At 41.2% G+C, this 21,943-nt stretch overlaps 1 protein-coding gene across 8 annotated transcripts in view; it reads right to left on the bottom strand.

The window, feature by feature from the left end:
* Nucleotides 1–21,943, bottom strand: part of LOC134212872 (locomotion-related protein Hikaru genki) — a 105,650-nt gene that overhangs the window by 6,293 nt on the left and 77,414 nt on the right. For 6 of the 8 annotated variants that reach the window (XR_009979363.1, XR_009979364.1, XM_062691127.1 and 3 more), the window contains 2 exons: nt 585–1,277; nt 109–303 (listed from right to left, as the gene is read on the bottom strand). Coding sequence is in view for 6 of the 8 variants with exons in the window: in XM_062691127.1 (XP_062547111.1) it covers nt 109–303; nt 585–1,277 (888 nt within the window). In the remaining 2 variants the exon portion in view is untranslated. The remainder of the gene's footprint in view (nt 1–108; nt 304–584; nt 1,278–21,943) is intronic. The other 2 variants (XM_062691131.1, XM_062691132.1) reach the window with 1 other exon arrangement.

Here is a 21,943-nt window from a genome sequence, read left to right as displayed (position 1 = left end):
AGCGAAGACCTCAACTGAGTGTTCTCTACTCCGTTGCGCAGACATAGCGAGCGATTTGAGGCGATGTAATGTTAAAGGGAATGAAACTCTATGAACTAGCAGGCTCACCTTTGTTGGCATTTCGACTGATACTTTTACTGCCGCTATCGCTACCACCCTTCGGACGGCTTAGAGCACCAGTTGCCTTACCAGATTTACGCTTCTCCCTCACCATCTTTTCGTCTCGATGGTAAGGTTTGGCGTCCTCTGACGTGCTAGCCTCATCGTGCACCTTGCGGTCATCTTGCTCCTCGTCCAAGATATCTAGATTATGTTCTATTCTCAGTATTGGTCAATTAAGGAGACTCTTAACAAGCTATCTGCTTTTGGGCTAGGAGGTATGAACCTTGCCCAAAATCAGCCAATCCATGTTGTAATTTAGAATTCCATACGCATCTATCGCCAATTATTTACCTTCGCCAAATCATCAGACCAGGATTGTGATTTTATTCTTCAACTACCAAACTCGAGCAACACACTAATCCTTACAAACTAGTTTGAAATTAAGTAACTTCTAACCTACTTAACAATAAAACGAACCTCACCTTGTTTGTTATGTCTGGTAATACTCTTGCTACCGCTGTCGCTTCCGCTTCCCTTGGCTCTGCTCAACGCTCCAGTTGTCTTTCCAGATTTCCGCTTAACCCTCGTTTTCACACCACGGCCATCCACCACCTCCGTCTCCAGTGCTTCTCCAATTTCATTCTGATCCACATAGTGCTCCTTCTCTTCATCCAGTTCCTTGTCCAATTGTTTTCCACTCAGAAACACATTATCAAACACGCTGTGATCGCTATCGTTCTCGTTGAAAATATTGTTTATTACAACGACGGGCGTCAACTCCTGATGCAGTAGTTGGTAGTCGTCCCCGTTTGGATCGATTGCCGATCGGCGCACTCTGTGACTTCTCCTCAAGCCTCGCTTGGCACGCCGCTTGTATGATGGGAACGAAACCGCCGCTAAGGATTCCCTCGCTTCGGCATTTTGGATTCCCATTTCCCACCAGAACGGCGTGTCGTGAGAATCGTGCAACTGAGCATCCTGGCTGTTCAGCAATGCGCCTTCGGCAATTGAGGCGGACTTTTTGTTGTCGACGAATTCGAAATCAGCGGTCGTAAAATCCTGCGGGAGATAGATCTGCGTGGTTTCGAATGTTACAAATGGTGCCTCCGTTGTTGCATAGTTTTTCCTGGAGCGGGAAATCTTTAGATCTGGCGGAGGACACCCTATTTCCGTTTCTGAAATCAGACAGAGAGCTGAACGTTAGTGACGTGTATTCAAAAGGTGTTTTGAAATACGATTTTAGAGGGAATGTCAAGTGAACTGTGGGACTGCTACAACTGGGTTAAATACATGTACGCATATTATTCCTCAGTCCCACGCAGTGCAATAAATTACTTCTCATGATTGATTGCTAAATTGTTCCATATGAACAGATAACGATTTGAAGGTTCCCCCAAACACACGCGACACGACAGTCGCGACGCGATTCTATCGCTTGGCGACAGCGATTCTGTCGCCGTTGGTATGGAAGCGTAAATAGAATATTGCCTGCAGCGACCCAACGATAGAATCGCGGCGACTAGTTGTCGCCGTCGCGGCGATGAAATCGCTTAGGTTTGGGGAGCCTTAATGCGTCGTCATGCAAGCCTCCAGATTATTTATTATTCGAACTAGAGGAAAGCTTTCGGAAAGAATTTTTTTTTTTTTTTTTTTTTTTTTTTTTTTTAACTAAATTTATTTGCTAATTATCTAATACATGCATTCATCTCTTAGACTAGGTGTTCCGTGTTTTCTTAACACTATCATCCTTATTTGCTATGTTACGCTTTTAGTTATTATTAATACATTTCAATTGCCTCTAGCAGTTAGAATTTTTTCTTATGGTTGAATTGAACCATGTAGGAATTACAATGTTTTCTACTTAAACTAAACTTAACCTCTTTTATACTAAGGGTACAAGGAGTTAATCGTTGCACTAGAAGATTGCAACGATTTTTGTCTAAAGTTGGGAACTGTATTGTTGGACATTTGTTGCAATGTCTCAATATTAGAAATTCTATGAAGTTCATTGGTACTATACCACGGAGGCAACTTCAGAATCATTTTCAAAATTTTATTTTGAATCCTCTGGAGTGCCTTCTTTCTGGTATTGCAGCAACTAGCCCATATTGGCACAGCATACAACATGGCAGGTCTAAAAATTTGTTTGTAAATCAAAAGTTTGTTCTTAAGACAAAGTTTTGATTTTCTGTTTATAAGTGGATATAGACACTTAATATATTTGTTACATTTGGCTTGAAGGCCTTCAATGTGATTTTTAAAAGTTAATTTTTGATCTAGCAGAAGTCCTAAATATTTAGCTTCGCTAGACCAATTAATTGGAACCCCATTCATAGTGACAATATGTCTGCTTCTTCTTCTTCTTCTTATTGGCATTACATCCCCACACTGGGACAGAGCCGCCTCACAGCTTAGTGTTCATTAAGCACTTCCACAGTTATTAACTGCGAGGTTTCTAAGCCAGATTACCATTTTTGCATTCGTATATCATGAGGCTAACACGATGATACTTTTATGCCCAGGGAAGTCGAGACAATTTCCAATCCGAAAATTGCCTAGACCGGCACTGGGAATCGAACCCAGCCACCCTCAGCATGGTCTTGCTTTGTAGCCGCGCGTCTTACCGCACGGCTAAGGAGGGCCCCTGCTAAGGAGGGGTCTGCTAGAAGGTTTCAAATAAGAAGCTCTCGGCTTATGTGGGAAAATTATAAGCTGAGTTTTGGAAGCATTCGGGGAAATTTTCCATTTTTGCAAGTAAGTGGAGAAAATATCCAAACTTTTTTGCAATCTACTACAAATGACACGAAGGTTTCGCCCTTTGGCTGAAAGGCCCGTGTCATCTGCAAACAAAGATTTTTGACACCCTGGTGGTAAATCAGGTAAGTCAGAAGTAAAAATGTTATACAATATGGGCCCCAGTATGCTGCCTTGGGGGACACCAGCCCTTACAGGTAATCTATCAGATTTAGTATTCTGATAGTTTACCTGCAGTGAGCGATCTGATAAATAATTTTGGATCAGTTTAATGATGTACAGAGGAAAATTAAAATTCATCAATTTTACAATCAATCCTTCATGCCAAACACTGTCAAATGCTTTCTCTATATCAAGAAGAGCAACTCCAGTCGAATATCCTTCAGATTTGTTGAGCCGAATTAAGTTCGTAACTCTTAATAACTGATGAGTGGTTGAATGCCCATGGCGAAAACCAAATTGCTCATCAGCAAAAATAGAATTGTCATTAATATGAACCATCATTCTATTTAAAATAATCTTTTCAAACAGTTTGCTTATTGAAGAAAGCAAACTGATTAAGGATAACTAGAAGCCTCAGCTGGATTTTTGTCCGGCTTCAAAATTGGAACAACTTTGGCGTTTTTCCATTTATCTGGAAGGTATGCCAATTGAAAACATTTGTTAAACAATTTAACCAAAAAGGATAAAGAGCTCTCAGGAAGTTTTTTGATAAGTATGTAGAAAATACCATCATCACCTGGGCTTTCATATTTTTAAATTTTCTAGTAATAGATCTCACTTCATCCAAATTGGTTCCCAACGAAGGGTCAAAAACATTCTCTTGATTGAGAATGTCTTCGAAGCTCCGTGTAACCTGATCCTCAATTGGACTAGTGAGACCTAGACTAAAATTATGGGCACTCTCGAACTGCTGAGCAAGTTTTTGAGCCTTTTCGCCATTTGTTAATAAAATTTTATTTCCCTCTTTAAGCGCTGGAATTGGCTTTTGAGGTTTTTAAGAATTTTGTTAATTTCCAAAAGGGTTTCGAACTGGGATCCAACTTCGAGACATTATTCTCAAAGTTGGTATTCTTCAGAATAGCGAAACGTTTTTGAATTTCATTTAGCAAATCTCGCCAAATAACTTTCAACGCGGGATCGCGAGTTCTTTGGTATTGCCTTCTTCTCACATTTTTAAGACGGATCAGTAGCTGAAGATCGTCGTCAATAATAATGGAGTTGAATTTAATTTCACATTTAGGAATTGCAATGCCTCTGGCTTCGACAATTAAATTTGTCAAAGATACGAGAGCATTATCAATATCACTTTTGGTATCGAGAGGAATATCAACATCAAAATTCCTATCGATATACGTTTTATATAAATCCCAATCAGCCCTATGATAATTGAAAGTAGAGCTGATTGGATTATAAATGGCTTCTTGTGAGATTTCAAATGTCACAGGAAGGTGATCAGAGTCAAAGTCAGCATGAGTTACCAATTGGCCACACAGCTGACTTGAATCCGTTAACACTAAATCAATTGTAGAAGGATTTCGACTGGAAGAAAAACAAGTTGGTCCATTGGGATATTGAATAGTATAATATCCCGCAGAACAATCTTCAAATAAAATTTTACCATTGGAATTGCTTTGAGCATTATTCCATGAACGGTGTTTGGCATTGAAGTCACCAGTTACGAAGAATTTTGATTTGTTGCGAGTCAGAATTTGAAGATCAGCTTTCAACAAATTCTTTTGCTGCCCATTGCATTGAAAAGGCAAGTAGGCTGCAATGAAGGAAAATTGTCCAAAATTTGTTTCAACAGAAACTCCCAAGGTTTCAAAAACTTTGGTTTCAAACGAAGAAAATAATTTATGTTTGATACGTCTATTAATGACGATGGCGACCCCACCACAGGCGCTGTCAAGACGATCATTTCTGTAGATAAAATAGTTTGGATCTCTTTTAATGGAGAGTCCTGGTTTTAAATACGTTTCAGTTATAATGGCAATATGCACATTATGAACTGAAAGGAAGTTGAATAATTCATCTTCCTTACCCTTTAGAGAGCGGGCATTCCAATTTAGAACTTTCACACAATTATTTGGATCCATTGAAACGGAGTCCGATAACAATTTTTGTGTGTACTTTATACCAACCTGAACAGCTTCAGGAATGGTATTTGCTTTGAACATTGCATCAATCATGTGATGCAATTGTTCAGTTAAAAAATCAAAATCGGAAGCAGTCATGCTACCTGAATCGGCAACATGACCGTTATTTTCCGTTGGGACATGGGTATAAACCTCATTTTGAGAAGAGAAATTTTGTCTACCAGCAGCGATGTTTGCATACGTAGGTACATTGGAATTTACTGAAGTGCTTGCTACCCGTTGACGAGCGGCAAAATTTGTTTGTGAATTGTGGTGGGTATGAATTGCTCGACCGGTAACCGGTTTCGAAATTTGAGCGTTTGAAAAATTTCTACCCGTCGAATCTGGGATCCGATTGGAATTTCCCGTCATCAATTTTGCACGGAATTCAAAACTTTTTGCGTGAAGGGCATTCCCAGAAATTGGATTTATGATTGCCCCACAGTTTGCGCACTTAAATTTATTGGAATCTTCTCTCACAGGACATGCGTCCTTGGCGTGAGAGGTTCCACCACAAATCATGCATTTAGCATCCATGTGACAATGTTTGGTTCCATGACCCCACTTTTGGCACTTACGGCACTGGGTAGGGTTTTGGAAATTTCCCCGAGGCCTGCGGAAATGTTCCCATGTAACACGGACATGAGACATAATACAGGCCTTTTCCAAACTTTTCGTATTATTTAGTTCACTTTTGTTAAAATGAACTAAATAAAATTCTTGAGAAATGCCCCTCTGGGAAGTACCAGAATGATTTCTTTTTCATCTTAATTACTTGGACTGGTGAAAATCCAAGTAAATGAGAAATTTCAATTTTAATCTCATCCAATGATTATCATCACTGGGAGACCTTTCAAGACGACTTTGAACAATCGCTCAGTTTTGTCGTCGTATGTGAAGAATTTATGGCGCTTCTCAGTTAAATAGTGAAGAAGACGTTTGCGATCGTCAAAGGATCCCGGCAAAACGCGGCAGTCACCCTTCCTAGCAATCTGAAATGAAACCTTGATCCCCTGAAGGTTACTCAAAATCTCATTCCGGAAGCCAGAAAACTCGGCAACAGATACCACAATTGGCGGAATCCTTTGCTTTTTCGCATGAATCGAATCACCTGGGCTAGAGGTAGATTCGATTTGCTCAATTTCATCATTAATCAAATCGAACTGATTGCTTAGTTCGATTGGAGAAGAATTATTTCCGATATTAGAGTTAGAAGGAATATCTGAATTCTCCAGCTTCCTTCTATTTTTCCGCGCTTGGGCTGGACGGTCTTGAAACCTTGTTTCTTTGAAGGAAGTGGAGAATTCAGAGACTCTTCCTCTTGTTTTTGTTAATACTCATTGCTGAGCGTGGAGACGTGACCTTCTAAGAGGTTTTTTCCCAGAACGGTGTCCCTGCAGGATTACCACCGCTTGTCGGAATTTTACTTCCGCAAACGGGTCCAACGTAAAACGAAGGCACGGGTCCTTGCAAAGATCGTAACGGGATCAGTGGGTACAAATAGCGCTAAGAAGCACCGTTGAAATTAAAATAGCTTCCTTCCGCAAAGAAAGAAAGAACCGCACAGCACGAAAGCACGATGCGGTCTGTTTTCGAAAAGAATGATTTATTTATTCGTTCGAATAATCTTAAATACCTAGTTTTCAAAACATCACAGTTTAATTTCTATTCGCATTCTTCTGTGACAGTTTGAGGTCATTTTTCAATTGATCTTGCCCGTAAGAAATGTTTTTTTTCTCAATTGATTCATTCACTTTTTTAAAGTCAACTTTCCCAAAGAACCTATATTTTTGACACCCCTAACTATAATGAAAATATAAATTAAAAAAAAAATCAGATGAATTGTGTACAAGACACGACCGCCCGACGTAAACTACGTAAAACCTTTTGGTGCAATGATCATTGTAGTGTCATGTAAATATTAGGATGCTGAACGCTACTGACACCATCCATGCGAATAAAATTATTGTAGCGTCCGTAAAATTAATTCCGTTACCGATAGCACCATTCTGCGCCGGCAAGCAATTGAGGTGTCCGAAAAAGTCCGTCTTGGATTAAGAGAAGGACCGATTTATTCTCAATACACATTTAAAATTACTAACAATACCAACCGAACTCAGAATCTTGCGAGAAAATTTCACTGGATGTCATGAATTTGCTACAGTAACCGCAAAACGGTTTGCGTTCTTCCAAATATAATGGTGGTCCTGATTAGAACCTATTTATTTTCAAAGATGTGCCACTCCAATCACTATCAGTAACCACTCAACAGTTTTATCCCGCGAGAAAAATGGGACTTAAGAACTGCTTCCATTAAAGATGACCATTTGGTTCTGCAGAAAAATTTCACTTGAGCGCAGCAGCCAGCGCGACCAATCCAATGATTCGCCGCTTTACCGTGGATGACCGCCACTGAATGAAGCCACTGATGTCGCAGCCACTGGCGAAGTTAAACTGGGGCATGTGACCTATCAAAACGGACATATTCCTAGAATTTCTTAGTGTTATTTCCGAAATAATTGGAAATTCTGATAAGTATTATTCCGAGAATTTCATTGGAAACTTTTTCGTAAATTTCTTTAGATTTTTTTGCCATCTTCCAGGTTTTGCTTAAGAAATTCGTTCAAGAATTCATTCTTAATTTTCTCCGAGGATTTCTTCGATAATTTCTTTTGAAAATCCTTCAGAATTTCTTTTCATTCCAGGAATAATGTAAAAAATTACGTTACGTTTGCCGTTCCTCCAGGGATTCCTTCGGCAAATCCTTAAGAGGCCTTTTTAAATTCATCCGGATATTTCTTCAGAACTTCCTTTTGTTTTTAGTAAAGCCATACAAAATTTCTTCTAAAACTGCTGCAGGAGTTATTCCGGAAATTTTGTTGGAAGATTTTTTCCGGAAATTTATTATAGAATGAAATAGAAAACCATGAAGGAGTTTTCGGAAGGGTTTCTAACGGAATTATTAATTGAATTTCCAGATGAAATCTCCGACGGAACAGAACTCTTGAAGTTATTTCTGAATGATTCCATAAATAATGTCTGAATAAATTTCTAATTAACAAAAGAATTTCTAAAAGATCCTGGGTGAAATTCTGAAGATATAAGAGGAATTTCAAAGGAATTTGAAGATTTTTTTCCTACAGTTACGGAAAAGATTTCTTAAGGAATTAATGGAAGAATTTGTTTAAGAAATCCTAAAATAATGGCTGATGCAATTAATTTAAAAAAAAACGAAGGAGTTCATAATTCAATTTCGGCAGGAATTTCTAAAGCAATTTCCAAAGGAATTCATAAAAAAAAATCATAGTAGGAATTCTCTTAAAAAAAATTTGGAAGGTTTTCTTGAAACAATTTCCGTAGGTATCGTTTTCGACTTTTGTCTAACTTTTTATTCTGTGGAAAACCGAAAAACCACTGCCTACCAGAGCTTAAAATATTCATCTTCATGAAGCAACTTCAGTCCAAATTTTGACAAACATCGCATGAATATTCAAAACATAGAATGAAATAGTCAGACGACTACTCCACGAACTCATTCATTTGACTGTCACTGAGTGTGTTCACTATGTGCAGAAAAAAAACATAATTAGCATTGTTTATGTTGATGTTTGCCGTTGAAAGTACCTCGCGGATGAAAATCGGTTTCAGTCCTGTGTGATAAATCACTTTACTCATTTGAAACGTGTTCAGATTTCAGATAATTTATCAATTTGTAAAATGTTCATAAATATTCAATGACTAATATTAATATTGTGTCGGAATTGAACTGACAAATGAAGAAAAATGGACTTCACCAAAAAATTTCGATTATTTTACACTCTGCTGCCTACCGGTGGGAATCTAACCTAAACTTAATGAGGATAGTATTGAGTTTACCGTAGTATAGTGGTAGAGCACCCGTCTATCCCACTGGGAGGTGTGGGTTCAATTCCCACCGGAAGGCTGTGGATATTTTTGCATATTTCATAAATATTCTCTTCCTCAAAAACCCATGTTTTCCGGTCTTCAGTATCGTTTTCTTCATGATATCCTGAAATGAATTTCTAAAGGATTTTCCGTAGGAATTCGAATCCAATTTTCAATGGAATATGCAAAGGAATTCCTAAAGGATACGCAATTAATTCATAAAAGATTTTCGATTCTCGAAGGAATCTCTATAAGCATTTCCGAGAGAATATCTGAAGGGATTTCAAAAGGAATTTTCGAAAATAATTTGAGCTCTACGAGGAATTCCTAATTCCTAATTTCTAAATGATTTTTACTAAAACAATTGCCGTAGGTATTCCCAAAACAATTTTCGTAGGAATTACTCAGGAATTCCCGGAGAGTTTTCCAAAGAAATTCTTAATGGAATATACAGAAGAATTCGTAGAGGAATTTCCCGAATGGAATTTCCAAGTTTAATTCCCAGACATTCTTAAAATTTTGCAAGAATTTCTTAGGACATTCCTCCAAGAATTCTTTCGGATTTCTTCTGAAAATCTTCCAGAAATTACTTCGAATATTAATTCAGGTTTTTCTTTTTTCCTCATAATATTCCTAGGAAAAATCAAAGATGGAATTCTAAGAACATTTTAAGTGCCTACAACATCTACGGAAGCTGTTTGAGGATTACCTTTGGAAAATCCGTTAGGAATTTCATCGGAATATATTTAAAGAAACCTGCCAGTATTTTCTCAATAAATTCCTTTGGAAGCTCTAGGAGAAAATTTCCCTCAGGAATTTCTTCAGAACTTCCTCCAGGAATTCTTCCGAAAATTCTTTTTGGTATTCCTTCGGTCATTCCTCCGGAATTTTCAAAGGAATTTTACATTGCTTTACTCATGAATTTTCTGGAGAAATTTACAAAGGCATTTCAGAACGTTTTACTAAAGAATCCCTACAGGAGGAAATTAATAAATTATTCCAGGAGGAGCATCTGAAGAAATTCTTTCGAGAATTCTGTCAGGAATTTCTCCGAGGCCTCCTTCAAAAATTCGGACAGTAGTAAAAAAAAAGCCCAGAATAATCCACCTAGCGGTGATGGTGCCTTTCTCGTGTATTATAAGACAAGAAAACACATAAGAGTAACAAAAAAAGCATATAAGAGAGGTTAAAATTAGACTTCAGGGTGATAGATTCAGTCATTTCCATCAATTCACATTTGTTTGCGTTCATTTGAATGCATATCAGCAGTTTTTGAAAAAAAAAATTCGGCTTTGAAATTTTTTTTTTCAAGGGGGTACCATTGGGAAAAATGGGGAAAAAATAATGTTTTTTTTATTAAAACGCAATGGCCGATTGGGCCAATTTTCAATAGCAAAAATTTAGGAATGATTCCGCGTCGAACGCAACCTGTTGCAAGCAAATCGGATAAAGCTAAGTACAAAAAAGTGTGTACCACATTTTTTTGTACACACACACACACACACACACATACATACACACATACAGACATCGGGCTGCGAAGTGGTGAGTTGACATCTGGGAAGGAAGGTTGACACACTTAGTTCAGCTCGGCATTTTTTGATTCTTTTGCCGAGATCCGCACAGCCGAGCGCTCGGTTATGATATCTCAGCTGAAAAAAGCTATTTGTTTACTGCGGCATTCAAAGAAGCCGCCGTAATCATACGTCTATTCAGCCGGTATTTCAGCTAACGAACTTTAACCGAGATTTGCACAGCCGAGATCGGTGAAAAAAATTAAGTGTGTACACAGCTCTGATCCTCACAAGTTCCAATCCCACGCTTCCACGGGTCTTCCTATGACAATCGACCGCCAGCTAAGGGTTTTGTACTTAGCTGGTAGTGCAGCTTGGGCACTGTTGTCCTTCTGACATCAGCTAGAGTGAGTGGGTGCGGCCAAGGGGACCATCGTCCCTAACCCCTAATCCCAAGGCGTTAAGCGACCCGTGCCGAGGGGATGCATGGCCAGGGAGTGAAATAATGAGCTAGGCTTTTAACGGAGCCTGTGGGGTACCTGTGCACCCTCCACAGTAATTGTCCCTTACCGCGTCATGCTGGGCTCTGGCGTGGTGGACCTCTTTTCCCGAGCAACTCGTGGCACCAAAATGGAGAACCAAGTCAATTCTTCTATTAGTGGTAGTAGTGTAGGCGACAACCCCTTCGCGAGAGGTGGGTTGTTCAGCTCTCCGCCTAGGAGGCCAGAGGCAATAGTCGGCAGCTTGGTGCGCAGCGCCAGCGTGGGTCACTTAACCATCTCCCAGGCTACGTCGATAGAGGTTATGCACGGCCCATGGCTTGTGGAGGCGATGAACCGCAAACGCGATGGGCTTTCGGCCTTCGAGGGGCGACGGAACAGCTGGACGCCATCATCGACTTTGCGTCATCGAAGCATAATATCAGTAAGGACCTCAAGAGGAGCTTGCTGAAACTTCGAAAGTCGATGTTAAACGCCAAGCTGGAGAGGGCGGTCGGGACGGCCAAATGTAAACCCGTGAAATCCGTGGAGTCGAGGTCTACCCAGACTGAGGCCAAAAGATTCGCGGACTCGGGCAAGGTCGAATCGACCCAGACTGAGGCTCAAGTATTTGCGGGTACGTCGGGGGTGACTGCTCCAACGAAGCAGACACAAAAACGGGGGAGACAGTCTCCAGGGAATGAGCTCCCTGGGGGCCGCTCCAAAACGCGGAGGGTTACTACCACGAACAAAGGTAGTGGGGTTGGGAAGCTGAACCCCGGCCAGGTACCTCCAAAACCGGGGAAGGAAGAACCTGGAAAGATCCGTCCACCCAGGAAAGACGGTGGTGAGGGTTACGGCAGGCTGAAAGTTCTCAGCCGCACCAGATCAGGGAAATAGAGAGGGATGACGCCTCCTGGACCCTGGTCAAGAACAAGAGAAAACCGAAGACGTCAAGGGCCGAAAAGAAGGCCCAGGCGAATGAGGGTAGCAAGAAGTCTAGGGTAGGCGCCAATCGCTCCAGGGGCGATGCCCTAGTCATCAAGACGGACGAGGCTAAGTACTCGGACGTCTTGAAGGCGATGAGGAGTGACGTTAAGCTCGGTGAACTCAGCGCCGACGTACGTCGAATAAGACGTACCCGAACGGGCGAGATGATCCTCGAGCTGAAGCGGGGCGTCTCGCAAAAGGGCGCCGCCTACAAGAAATTGGCGGAGGATTCCTTGGCGAGACGGTCAAGGTGAGGGCACTCACGACGGAGGTGAATCTAAGGGTTAAAGACCTGGACGAGATCACCGAAGTCAAAGAGCTCGTCACGGCACTGCGGCGACAGTGTGAAGTGGAGACGCCCACCGCAGCAGTTCGGCTACGGAAAGGTCCGGCAGGGACACAGGTAGCATTGGTTCGGCTATCTGCAGCGGATGCCTCCAAGGTAGTTAAGTTAGGGAGCGTCAAGGTGGGATGGTCGGTGTGCCCTGTGGGCATATACGAGCAACCCGAAGTTTGCTTCAAGTGCCTGGAACCGGGGCACAAGCAATGGGACTGCAAAGGCCCTGACAGAAGCAAGCTCTGTCGACACTGCGGATTGGAGGGACATAAGGCACAATGCTGCACGAACCCTCCCAATTGTTTGATTTGTTCCAGCAAAGCTGTGAACAGCAAGCACCCCATGGGGGGTTCGATGTGCCCGGCGTTTAAGCGTGCTGCAAATTCACAGTGCAGGTAACGCAGCTGGCTTGTTCTGCCTCACCCGAGTGTTTGGTGTGCGTAGGTTTAGAGGAAACGGCGGAACACGTGTTGTTCGTGTGCCCACGTTTTCGCGCAATGCGTGACCACATGCTTGCCACATGTGGTATGGACACTACCCCGGACAACCTAGTTCGGAGGATGTGTAAAGATGAAGTTGGCTGGAATGCCGTTTTATTGGCTATCGTCCAAATCGTCTCGGAGCTACACAGAAGGTGGCGCGTGGACTCAAGGATGGCTAGTTCAGGCGCAAATAAGAGGTGGTCCAAGGGTTCGGAGTCGGCTTCATGGGTCATACCGGTGCCCTGTGGTCGAACTCGATCCTTTTATCGAACAAGTGGCCGCGCGAAGAACAACATGGTATCGTCGCTTTCGCGGCGTCGGTCAACCGGGCGGGTTTCGAGCCCGAGGACGGAAAGGGGTCCTCGTCAAGGCTGGGGTAGGCGTAAGCACCGCGTCGGCTCTGTGTGTTGGCGAACAGACCCTATCGCAGAGAGGTCAATTTGGGGTGCACTCGGCATCATCATTCTTGATACCAGTCGTGCAGGTGAAAGCAGGCGCGAAGTCGACCCTTCCCACCTTCCGAGGACTTGGTAAGGCCACCTGGAAATCCGGCAATGCGCTGACACGATACCATGGTGTTCTTCTAAAAAAGCGAGTCACGATGTTCGATGCTGCAAGGACACGCAGCTAACCTCGAGGGTGGTGCGTTATGCACTGGCCCCCCTTTGAAGCATTACTTTCTGGTTGTACCTAAGGGACTATGGGCTTGGCGGCAATGGAAACGGTTTAGCGGGTCTGGGATGTAGTCCTGCCTCCCTCGTTTGCTGTTGGAGGTGGTCCCTAACCCCGCACTTCCTGGACAACCCAGGATGTCTGTTGAGCAGATTCCCCCTCCATTGCTTAGGAAGAAAATAAAACACATACAGACATCACCTCAATTCGTCGAGCTGAGTCGATTGATTTATAATACTATGGGTCTCCGAGCCTTCTATCAAAAGTTCGGTTTTGGAGTGATCCTATAGCCTTTACGTATACTTAGTATACGCGAAAGGCAAAAAACATGACTGGAATTAAGATTTGCCAAAAAATCAAAAATATCAGGATTGCACTTCTACGAATATTCTCGAGAATTCCTTGAGAATTTACTTCAGAAGTTACATCGGAAATTTGTTCAGTAAGCATTCAGGCGATATTTCGTGAATTTATTCAATAGTTCATTCGACAAATCCTCCCCCAGGCATTAATTCAGGCACACCTTTAAAAATTCCTTCAGGAGTTCCTCCATCGTGAATTTCTTCTCTCTCCTCTAAACATTTCTTCAAAAATCCTCCGCAAATAAATTTAGAAATACCTTCAAAAATTCCTAAGGATTTCTTTAGGAAATCGCTTTAGGAATGTTTGCGGAAATTTGTTTAGGAAATCCTTCGAACTTTTGTTAAAGAAATTGCTTCATCAATTATTCCAGAAATTTCTCAAATAAATTCTTCCAGTCTTTAGAAATCCCTTCGGAAACTCTAGCAAGAAAATGCTGGAGTTCTTACGAAATTTCTTCAAAACTTCATCAAGATATTCTTTTGAACTTTTTTTAAAATTCCTTTGAACATTCCTCCGGTAGCTTAATTAGAAATTCCTTGAGAACTTCGGATATTCCTTCAAGATTTTTATTCGGGAATCACTTCTGAAATTCTTTTAGGATCATTCGGAAATTACTTTATAAGCTCTTTCATAAGTTTCATGAATTTTTTTCAATGATTTTCCAATTTGAAATTTCCTTTAGAGACCCTTCCGGAAATTCCTTTAATATTTCCTATTTCACTTTTTTTAATTCTCGGAAAAATTCTTCCATCAAAATTGCCTGCCAGGAATTTTGGAAGTAATTTAATATGGTTTTACTAAAAGAATTTACGAAGGATTTCCCGGAGGAAGTTTCTAAGGTATTTCCGAAGAAATTTTCAATATAATCAATTTAAAAGGAATTTCTAACAGAACATCTGAAAAAAAATCTGAAAGAATTCGTCAAGGAATTTCCGAAGATATTTTTTGAAATTTTTTATGAGTGCTTAAAAAAAGTCTTGAGGAATCTCCAAAGGAATTTCTGGATTTATTTCCGAAGTAATTTCCAGAGGATTTTCAAAAAAATCCCTAGAGTAAATCTCGAAAAATACTTGAAGGAATGTCCAAAATAATTCTAGTACAAATTTAATGTCGGAAATTCAGGAGTTCCGTTAGCAAATCGTTCGGAAACTGCTAAGGAAGTTCCTAAAATTTTGTCCTAAATTTGTAAAAAAGATTTTTGCTGGAAATACCGCAGAAATTACTGGAGAAATATCAGAAGGAATGTAATTTCCGATGATATTTTTGTATTGGAAGTTTTTTGGAAGAACATTCCAAAGAATTTCTAGAGAACTTTTCAATAAATTAGACGATTGCATTGCATTTCATAGACGGTAAAATGCAATAAAAATTTTGTAATATTCGAAATTGCCTGACATTTTTGCCTTTCTCGAACAACAACAAAAAAATCCAAATATAGGGTCAATGCATATTAAATAATGCAAAAATATAAAAAATGATAGAATGCGATCTAGACCCCTAAAGTGGTTTTCTGACCATTCTAATGTGATTTTTTAATACATTTTATGATGCACGAGAAAGGCACCATCCCCGTTTGGTGGATTAATCTGTTTTTTGCCTTTCTCGTACAACTAAGTTGTACCGAAAGGCTATCATTTCACTCCAAATTCGAAATTTTGATAGAAGTCCCGGGGACCCATAGTGTTATATACCATTCGACTCAGCTCGATGAGCTGAACAAATGTCTGTCTGTCCGTGTGTGCGTGTGTGTGTGTGTGTATGTGTGTGCGTGTGTGTGTGCACAAAATGCCATAAAAAACATTAGCCAAATTTTCACATAGAAACTCTTAACCGATTTTCTTGCAACAAGTTGCATCCGACAGAGACTAAACCGCTGTTGATCACTATTGAATTTCATAATAATTGCAAATTGCAAAAAGAGATAATATTAAAATAGTGATGAGACATAGTTACATAGAACAATAATGTGTTATGAAAAATGCTTTGCATCTATGAATATTTTATCCGTGGCTTCCCATTAAGAGTTTCATCGCACTATAAAGATGCTCATGTTGCACGCATTTAGGCGTAAGTATGCTCTTCGTTCAGTTTCATAGTACTATGAAATTGTCCGAAAGTCAAAATTCGAACATAGGAAATTCGAGAAACTTTTGGCAGCGCCATCTGTCGTCTACTAGTGTAAATTTTCTATCATAACATTAGACGGTGTAACTGTTTTGCCTTTCTTGTACATCATCGAGGTGTAAGCATAAAGGCTACATGTATTACCTTTTTGCGCGAGAAAGGCGCCATCACCGTTAGGTGGATTAATCTGGGTTTTTTAAATGATTTATCGCTTGATTGATTGATGCCTCCAACTGTAGTTCTTACTACTGACGCCAAATTATAAATGAACCAATTACGCCAAAAATGGTGGTGCCCTACCATTACCAGAGCTCTGGCGCCGCCAGTAGTGGTCGCAGTTACCTCCCGCGGATGGAACCGCTACCGGACGCTGTCGACCGACCTCCTTGGAATCTCGAACGAAAATGACACGCGCGCGAAACATGGCTCTTTTTATGCACAGAGAACATGAAGCGGTGGACGGGTTAGCTTCGCCTTAACAGTAAATGTGAAAACGCATAATCAAAATATGCTACCATATCGTTTAACGAAGGGGTGGGGCTAATGGTGTTACTTTTTTAGATGCAAGAAAGCTGCTAACTCACGGGTGTGTCATTTTGAACGAGATTTCGCTGTTTCTACGGTGTGGCGATGGCGTCGGTTGCGCTCGCAGCGGCATCAAGTCACTTGATTCAAGTGGAATTTTCTGGACGGTGGTTGACAGCGCGGTTGCTACAGAAAATTCGGTGTGGCGATAGTGGGTAGTGGCTAGAGATGTCGCAAATTAATCGATTACTTTTGAATCGATTATTACCCAACGATTAATCGATTCAATAATCGAGAGGAATCGTGAGTAATCGATTAGTTACTAATCGATTAATCAGAATTTTACGACATCATAAGGATGTCGAAAATTAATTGATTATTTCGATTAATCGATTCATCGTTGTGATAATCGATTAATTTTGAATCGATTACTATACAATGATTAATCGATTCAATAATCGACAAGAATCAAGAGTAATCGATTAGTAACTAATCGATTAATCGGGATTTTACGACATCTCTAGTAGTGGCATCCATAACGTCAGAGACGATCATCGATGGTGGAGTGGCCAATCATCGGCGGTTGGGCCGATAGCAGCACTCATGAAATTTTTCGCATCGGTGGTGTCCACAGAACTGGGTGGTCGGGAAGCAGCATTCAAACTATTGAGAAGTTGCTGATAGTGATTAGAAATATTATTGGAAATAGGCCAACCATTACATTCCGAAGAAAGTGGCCGTTGGCGAGTGCTTGCTGCAAAAGCCTATTGACGTCTTCATCGATTTACTAATTTTCAAATTTTCATTTTACACCCTGTATCCGAGCCTTTCCCTTAGACGTAATTTACGTAAAAAATCTGCTTTCTAATTCAGTCCGGACATTCTGTTGGTTTCCAATCAACAAAGCTCTCGGCAATGTATAACACACATCGAAGTCGATCGCCGCGCCTAAACCTTGGGCGGCCACAAGACGGTAGATTAGTCCAAGACTATGCGCAGCAGCTGGAAGTGACACTTCGAATGGATAAGCAGCAAAGCAGTTTCCCTTGAAAATGGCTAGAGAGATATTCGGTCCGCCATTGGTATCAACCATTGAATTAGCACGGTGACCCTAGATCAGAGAAATGACTGGTATCACGATTAATGTGAGCAGTTAGTGGAGTAGAATAATGCAGCATGGGCGAGATTTTTGCTGCATCGTACGAGGGCGAACTAGGCACGATACAAACGGGCACTAAACAGACAAAACTCGATTTCCGGAGGAAAAAGTGCCAGCAGGTGCATCGGGACTGTGAGACTGTGTACCGCGCTAATACTACACGAAAGTTCTATGAGAATTTGAATCGGCTACGTGCCACAACATATCAAGTGTAAGGACAAAAACATGAGCCTCCATGGCATGGTAGCAACACTACGAAAGAGCACCTGAATGATGATGTGGCAGACAACGATGGAGATATGAAGACGAAGCTGGGAGCACGCGTACAGGACATACAATTTCAGCTTCGGATATCCAGAAAATCCAGGAGGAGATTAACCGGCTAGAAAGCCTCTGGGGTTGACCAACTACCAGGGGAGTTATTTAAACACGACGGTATGGTACTGGCTAGAGTGTAGCACTGGGTATTTTTTTGTCTTTATTTGAGAGGATTTCAGCCCTACGCGGCTCAGCTCTTACACACTGGGTAATTGACCATTCCCGTATTTTTTTAAAGATTAGCCTAACATCGAGTTTTTTAGGCCAGTTCACACGTGCAGCACTTTTTCGGTCTTTGTTTTAGATTTTTAAAATAATTAGAGGCTTCAAAAAATATGGGCTCTTCGGGAAAGATGAACTAAAATAAGCCAAAGAATCGACTAAGATAATAAAACGTTCGCGCTAGACTCAATGTTAGTCAATTTGTTAGTTACCGCATTATTTGTAAGGCTTTTGTCAATTAATTGGTGGAAATTGTACTCCGTATGAATATAGCGGTGATTAACAAATTGACTGCCATCAAGTAAGTTTGTAAAAAAGGAAACAGTTTATGTTTGTTAAGATTAATATTAAAATAAAACAGCAGACCCTTACAAAGATTCCACCCTGGATCGAAACATCGGCGATGAAATAAAATTGACAACGCTATTATTCACGAGTGAAAGCACCTCCGAACATCAAATAATAATAAATAACAATACGCACTATCGGTAAAATTTTTAAAATTCCGATAAAATGAGTAAATATGCCACTATCTCAGCGTAACCTTCCGCCGTCAAAATGTAAGCAGCAATTTTGCATATAATGGTAATGCATGGTTTTAAATATCACAAAAAAAATCCTTTTACTCTATTAAAACGCCCACCCTCACAGCGGAATATCTATAACACCACTGTCTACACAATTTGAAAGCTTCTCCTTCGCAACTCAACGGTATAACTATCCAGATGTACAACAATTTGATACAGCGTGACTGGTGCGGCGACCCGTAAAAATAAATAAATCAACTTTCTCCTTCCTCCACTATCTCTGGTATCACACAAGGATTCGCAAGAACATACACTCGCGTTCGCTCCTTCAACATCGGAGGTGGTGACACACATTTGCACGTGACCTGCCCCCCCTTCTACTTCTATGGCATGCCTTGCCACATTTCATCTCGTCTGCAGTTATGGATAAAATTGAATCAATTTTCTATTTCAGGCTCCCTGCGGTTCTAACAGTCAACAGAACGAGCGGAGTTGAAGGTAATTGGGGTTGGAAATAACCCAATGTAGCAGCTATCTAATCTATCTCGGGAAACACTTCTGTACGCTCCACACACGGACAATATTGATGTGGAAAGTGGGATATAGATTGCAATCGAGTTGCTTCGTCATATTCTTCAAGATATGATTTTCTTTCGCTCGTAAGAACACCAAGACGGCCGCCAAGATTGGGCGCAAACCACCATAACCGATAGATGGATGAACGGATGGATGAGTGGATAAATGGATGGGTTATTCCATTTAGCCGAGTCAGGATACACAAGCTTCGTAATAGTTCAACTATGCGCTTTTGTAATGAATTCTGAGTACTCATCTGGCTCAAACAGAATCTGCATATCAACCAGATGGAGCCGGCGTTTTCTCAGCTACGGTATGGAGGAGAGCGAACTCGAGCATAAACTTGTTGTCTTTCACATCCAATAATGCTTGAAAGTAATTAGATTTACAACCTGGATGAATAATGGGTTTCGCCTTGTATGAAAGACGGCCGATTCTATCTACGGGATGGGATTTACTGGAAGGAAATTTCCTCATGCCTTGATTGATATTTGCTTTTACTGACATAAGGACTTTGTGGTTTGTTTTGTGGTAGCTGGCAACATGTGTGTGTACTCAATTAAGTACATAAGGCTAAACAAGATCCAACAAGCTGATTGATTAATAGCAAATCCGAACTTCATACGTATAACAATAATTAAGCATCGGTTGACCAACATCTTGGAACAGGAACTATGAACAACGAACAAGCAAAACTTTTATTAAGACATAAACTTAGATGTTTCAATTTGTTTTTAGTACCTACTCAAATATCAAAGAATACTTTACAAAATCCATGAAATTTTAATCCTCCAAACTAAGTAGGTATATTTGTACCGACACAAAGTAGTGGTAGATGGCTAACAGTATGGCTTCTCAAACTTTGTGTACAAAGTCTTTCAAACGGATCCACAAGATTACTCAATTTTGGGTTTCTTTTAGAGTCCACCATTAGTCGGGCTCAAAAGCAAAACCATGCTGAAATTATTGGCTGGGTTCGATTCCCGGTTAGATCTAAAAAAATCCGGGTTGAAAATGGTCTTGACTTCCTGGGAATCAAAGGATCATTGTGTTAGCGTCATCATGATAGACGAATGCATAAATGGCTTAGAAACCTCGCTGTTAATTACTGTAGAAGTGCTTGCTGCGATGCGGCAATGACAAAGTGGAGGATGTTGGCATTAATGAGAAGAAGAAGTAGATGAAGTAGAAGAAGAATAAGAAGAATAAGACAAAAAAAGGTTCCTTTGATTAACTCGTGGTGGGTGGCCTCTCTTGAACCTCTTCCAATCATGTACTTCGTCAACGTTTTGATCACTAATCCGAACGTTTTAGCTTCTTTCTTCACCATTTCCATAATATCAATGTCTTAGGCGAAACAAAATAGATCAACGGATTTCGTGGACCCGTGTTAATCACTGCACTTCGTACCCTCCAAAGCGATGTTGAATAGCAGGCACGAAAAACCATCACCTTACCGTAACCCTTTTTAAAAAGACTCGGAAGCCTCCTATCAAAAGGCTCGGAAGCCCTCTTTCAAGAGGCTTCGAAGCCTCCTTTCAAAAGGCTCGATAGCCTCCTTTCCAAAAACTCGGAAGCCTCAAATCAAACGTCTCAGAAGCCTCCTTTCAAAAGGCTCCGAAGCCTACTACCAAAAGGCTTAGAAGCCTCCTTTCAAGAGGCTCGAAAGCCCTCTTTCAAGAGCCTCGGAAGTCTACTTTCAAGAGCTTCGGAAGCCTACTTTCAAGGGGCTCGGAAGCCTCCTTTCAAAAGGCTCGGAAACCTACTTTCACGAGGCCCGAAAGCTTCCTACAATAGGCTAAGAAGTCTCCTTTCAAGAAGCTCGGAAGCTTCCTTTCAAAAGGCTTTGAAGCCTCCTTTCAAAAGGCTTAGAAGCCTTTTCCGGCTCGGAAGCCTCCATTCAAAAGTCTCAGAAGCATCCTTTCAAAAAGCTCGGAAGCCTCCTTTCATAATGCTCGGAAACCTCATTTCAATAGGCTCGGAAGCTTCCTATCAATAGGCTCGAAAGCCTCCTTTCAAAAGGCTCGGAAGTCTCCTTTCAAAAGGCTTAGAAGTCTCCTTTCAAAAGGCTTAGAAGCCTCCTTTCAAGAGTCCCGGAGGCCTTCTTTCAAGAGCCTCGGAAGCCTCCTTTCAAGAGGCTCGGAAGCCTTCTTTTAAGGTGAGTTACGGCGGCGTCCAAAAATGGCAGCCACAATGGCCGTGCTATCCCTCACCTCGCGTTTTTGCTCGCACAAATGTGAATATTTAGGCGGTTAGCACATCTGGAAACCATTTTTTCGTGTATGCTGCAAGTGAGCAAAGGTGAAAAACTACTTTCCGTTTATGTCTGTCGTTTACTTTTCGAGTTATGTGCCCTTCAAAGCGCTATGTAGAATTTTAATTGGACTCCAACGCGATTCACCTTAAGATGCTCGAGTTTCGGAAGCCTCCGTTCAAGAGGCTCGGAAGCCTCCTTTCTTGAGGCTCGAAAGCCTCCTTTCAAGAGACTCGGAGGTTCAGAAGCTCGAGGTTCGGAAGCCTCCTTTCAAAAGGCTCGAAAGCCTTTTTTCAAATGGCTAGGAAGCCTCCTTTCAAGAGGCTTCTTAAGCCTCTTTCCAAAAGCCTCGTAAGCCTACTTTCACGAGGCCCGAAAGCTTTCTTCAAGAGGCTCAGAAGCCTCCTTTCAACAGGCTCGGAAGCTTCCTTTCAAAAGGTTTTGAAGCTTTCTTTCAAAAGGCTTAGAAGCCTTCTCCAGCTCGGAAGCCTCCATTCAAAA

Source organism: Armigeres subalbatus, chromosome 2, assembly GCF_024139115.2.
Source record: "Armigeres subalbatus isolate Guangzhou_Male chromosome 2, GZ_Asu_2, whole genome shotgun sequence".
Lineage (NCBI taxonomy): Eukaryota > Metazoa > Arthropoda > Insecta > Diptera > Culicidae > Armigeres > Armigeres subalbatus.
This window is presented reverse-complemented; position numbering and strand designations above follow the sequence as displayed.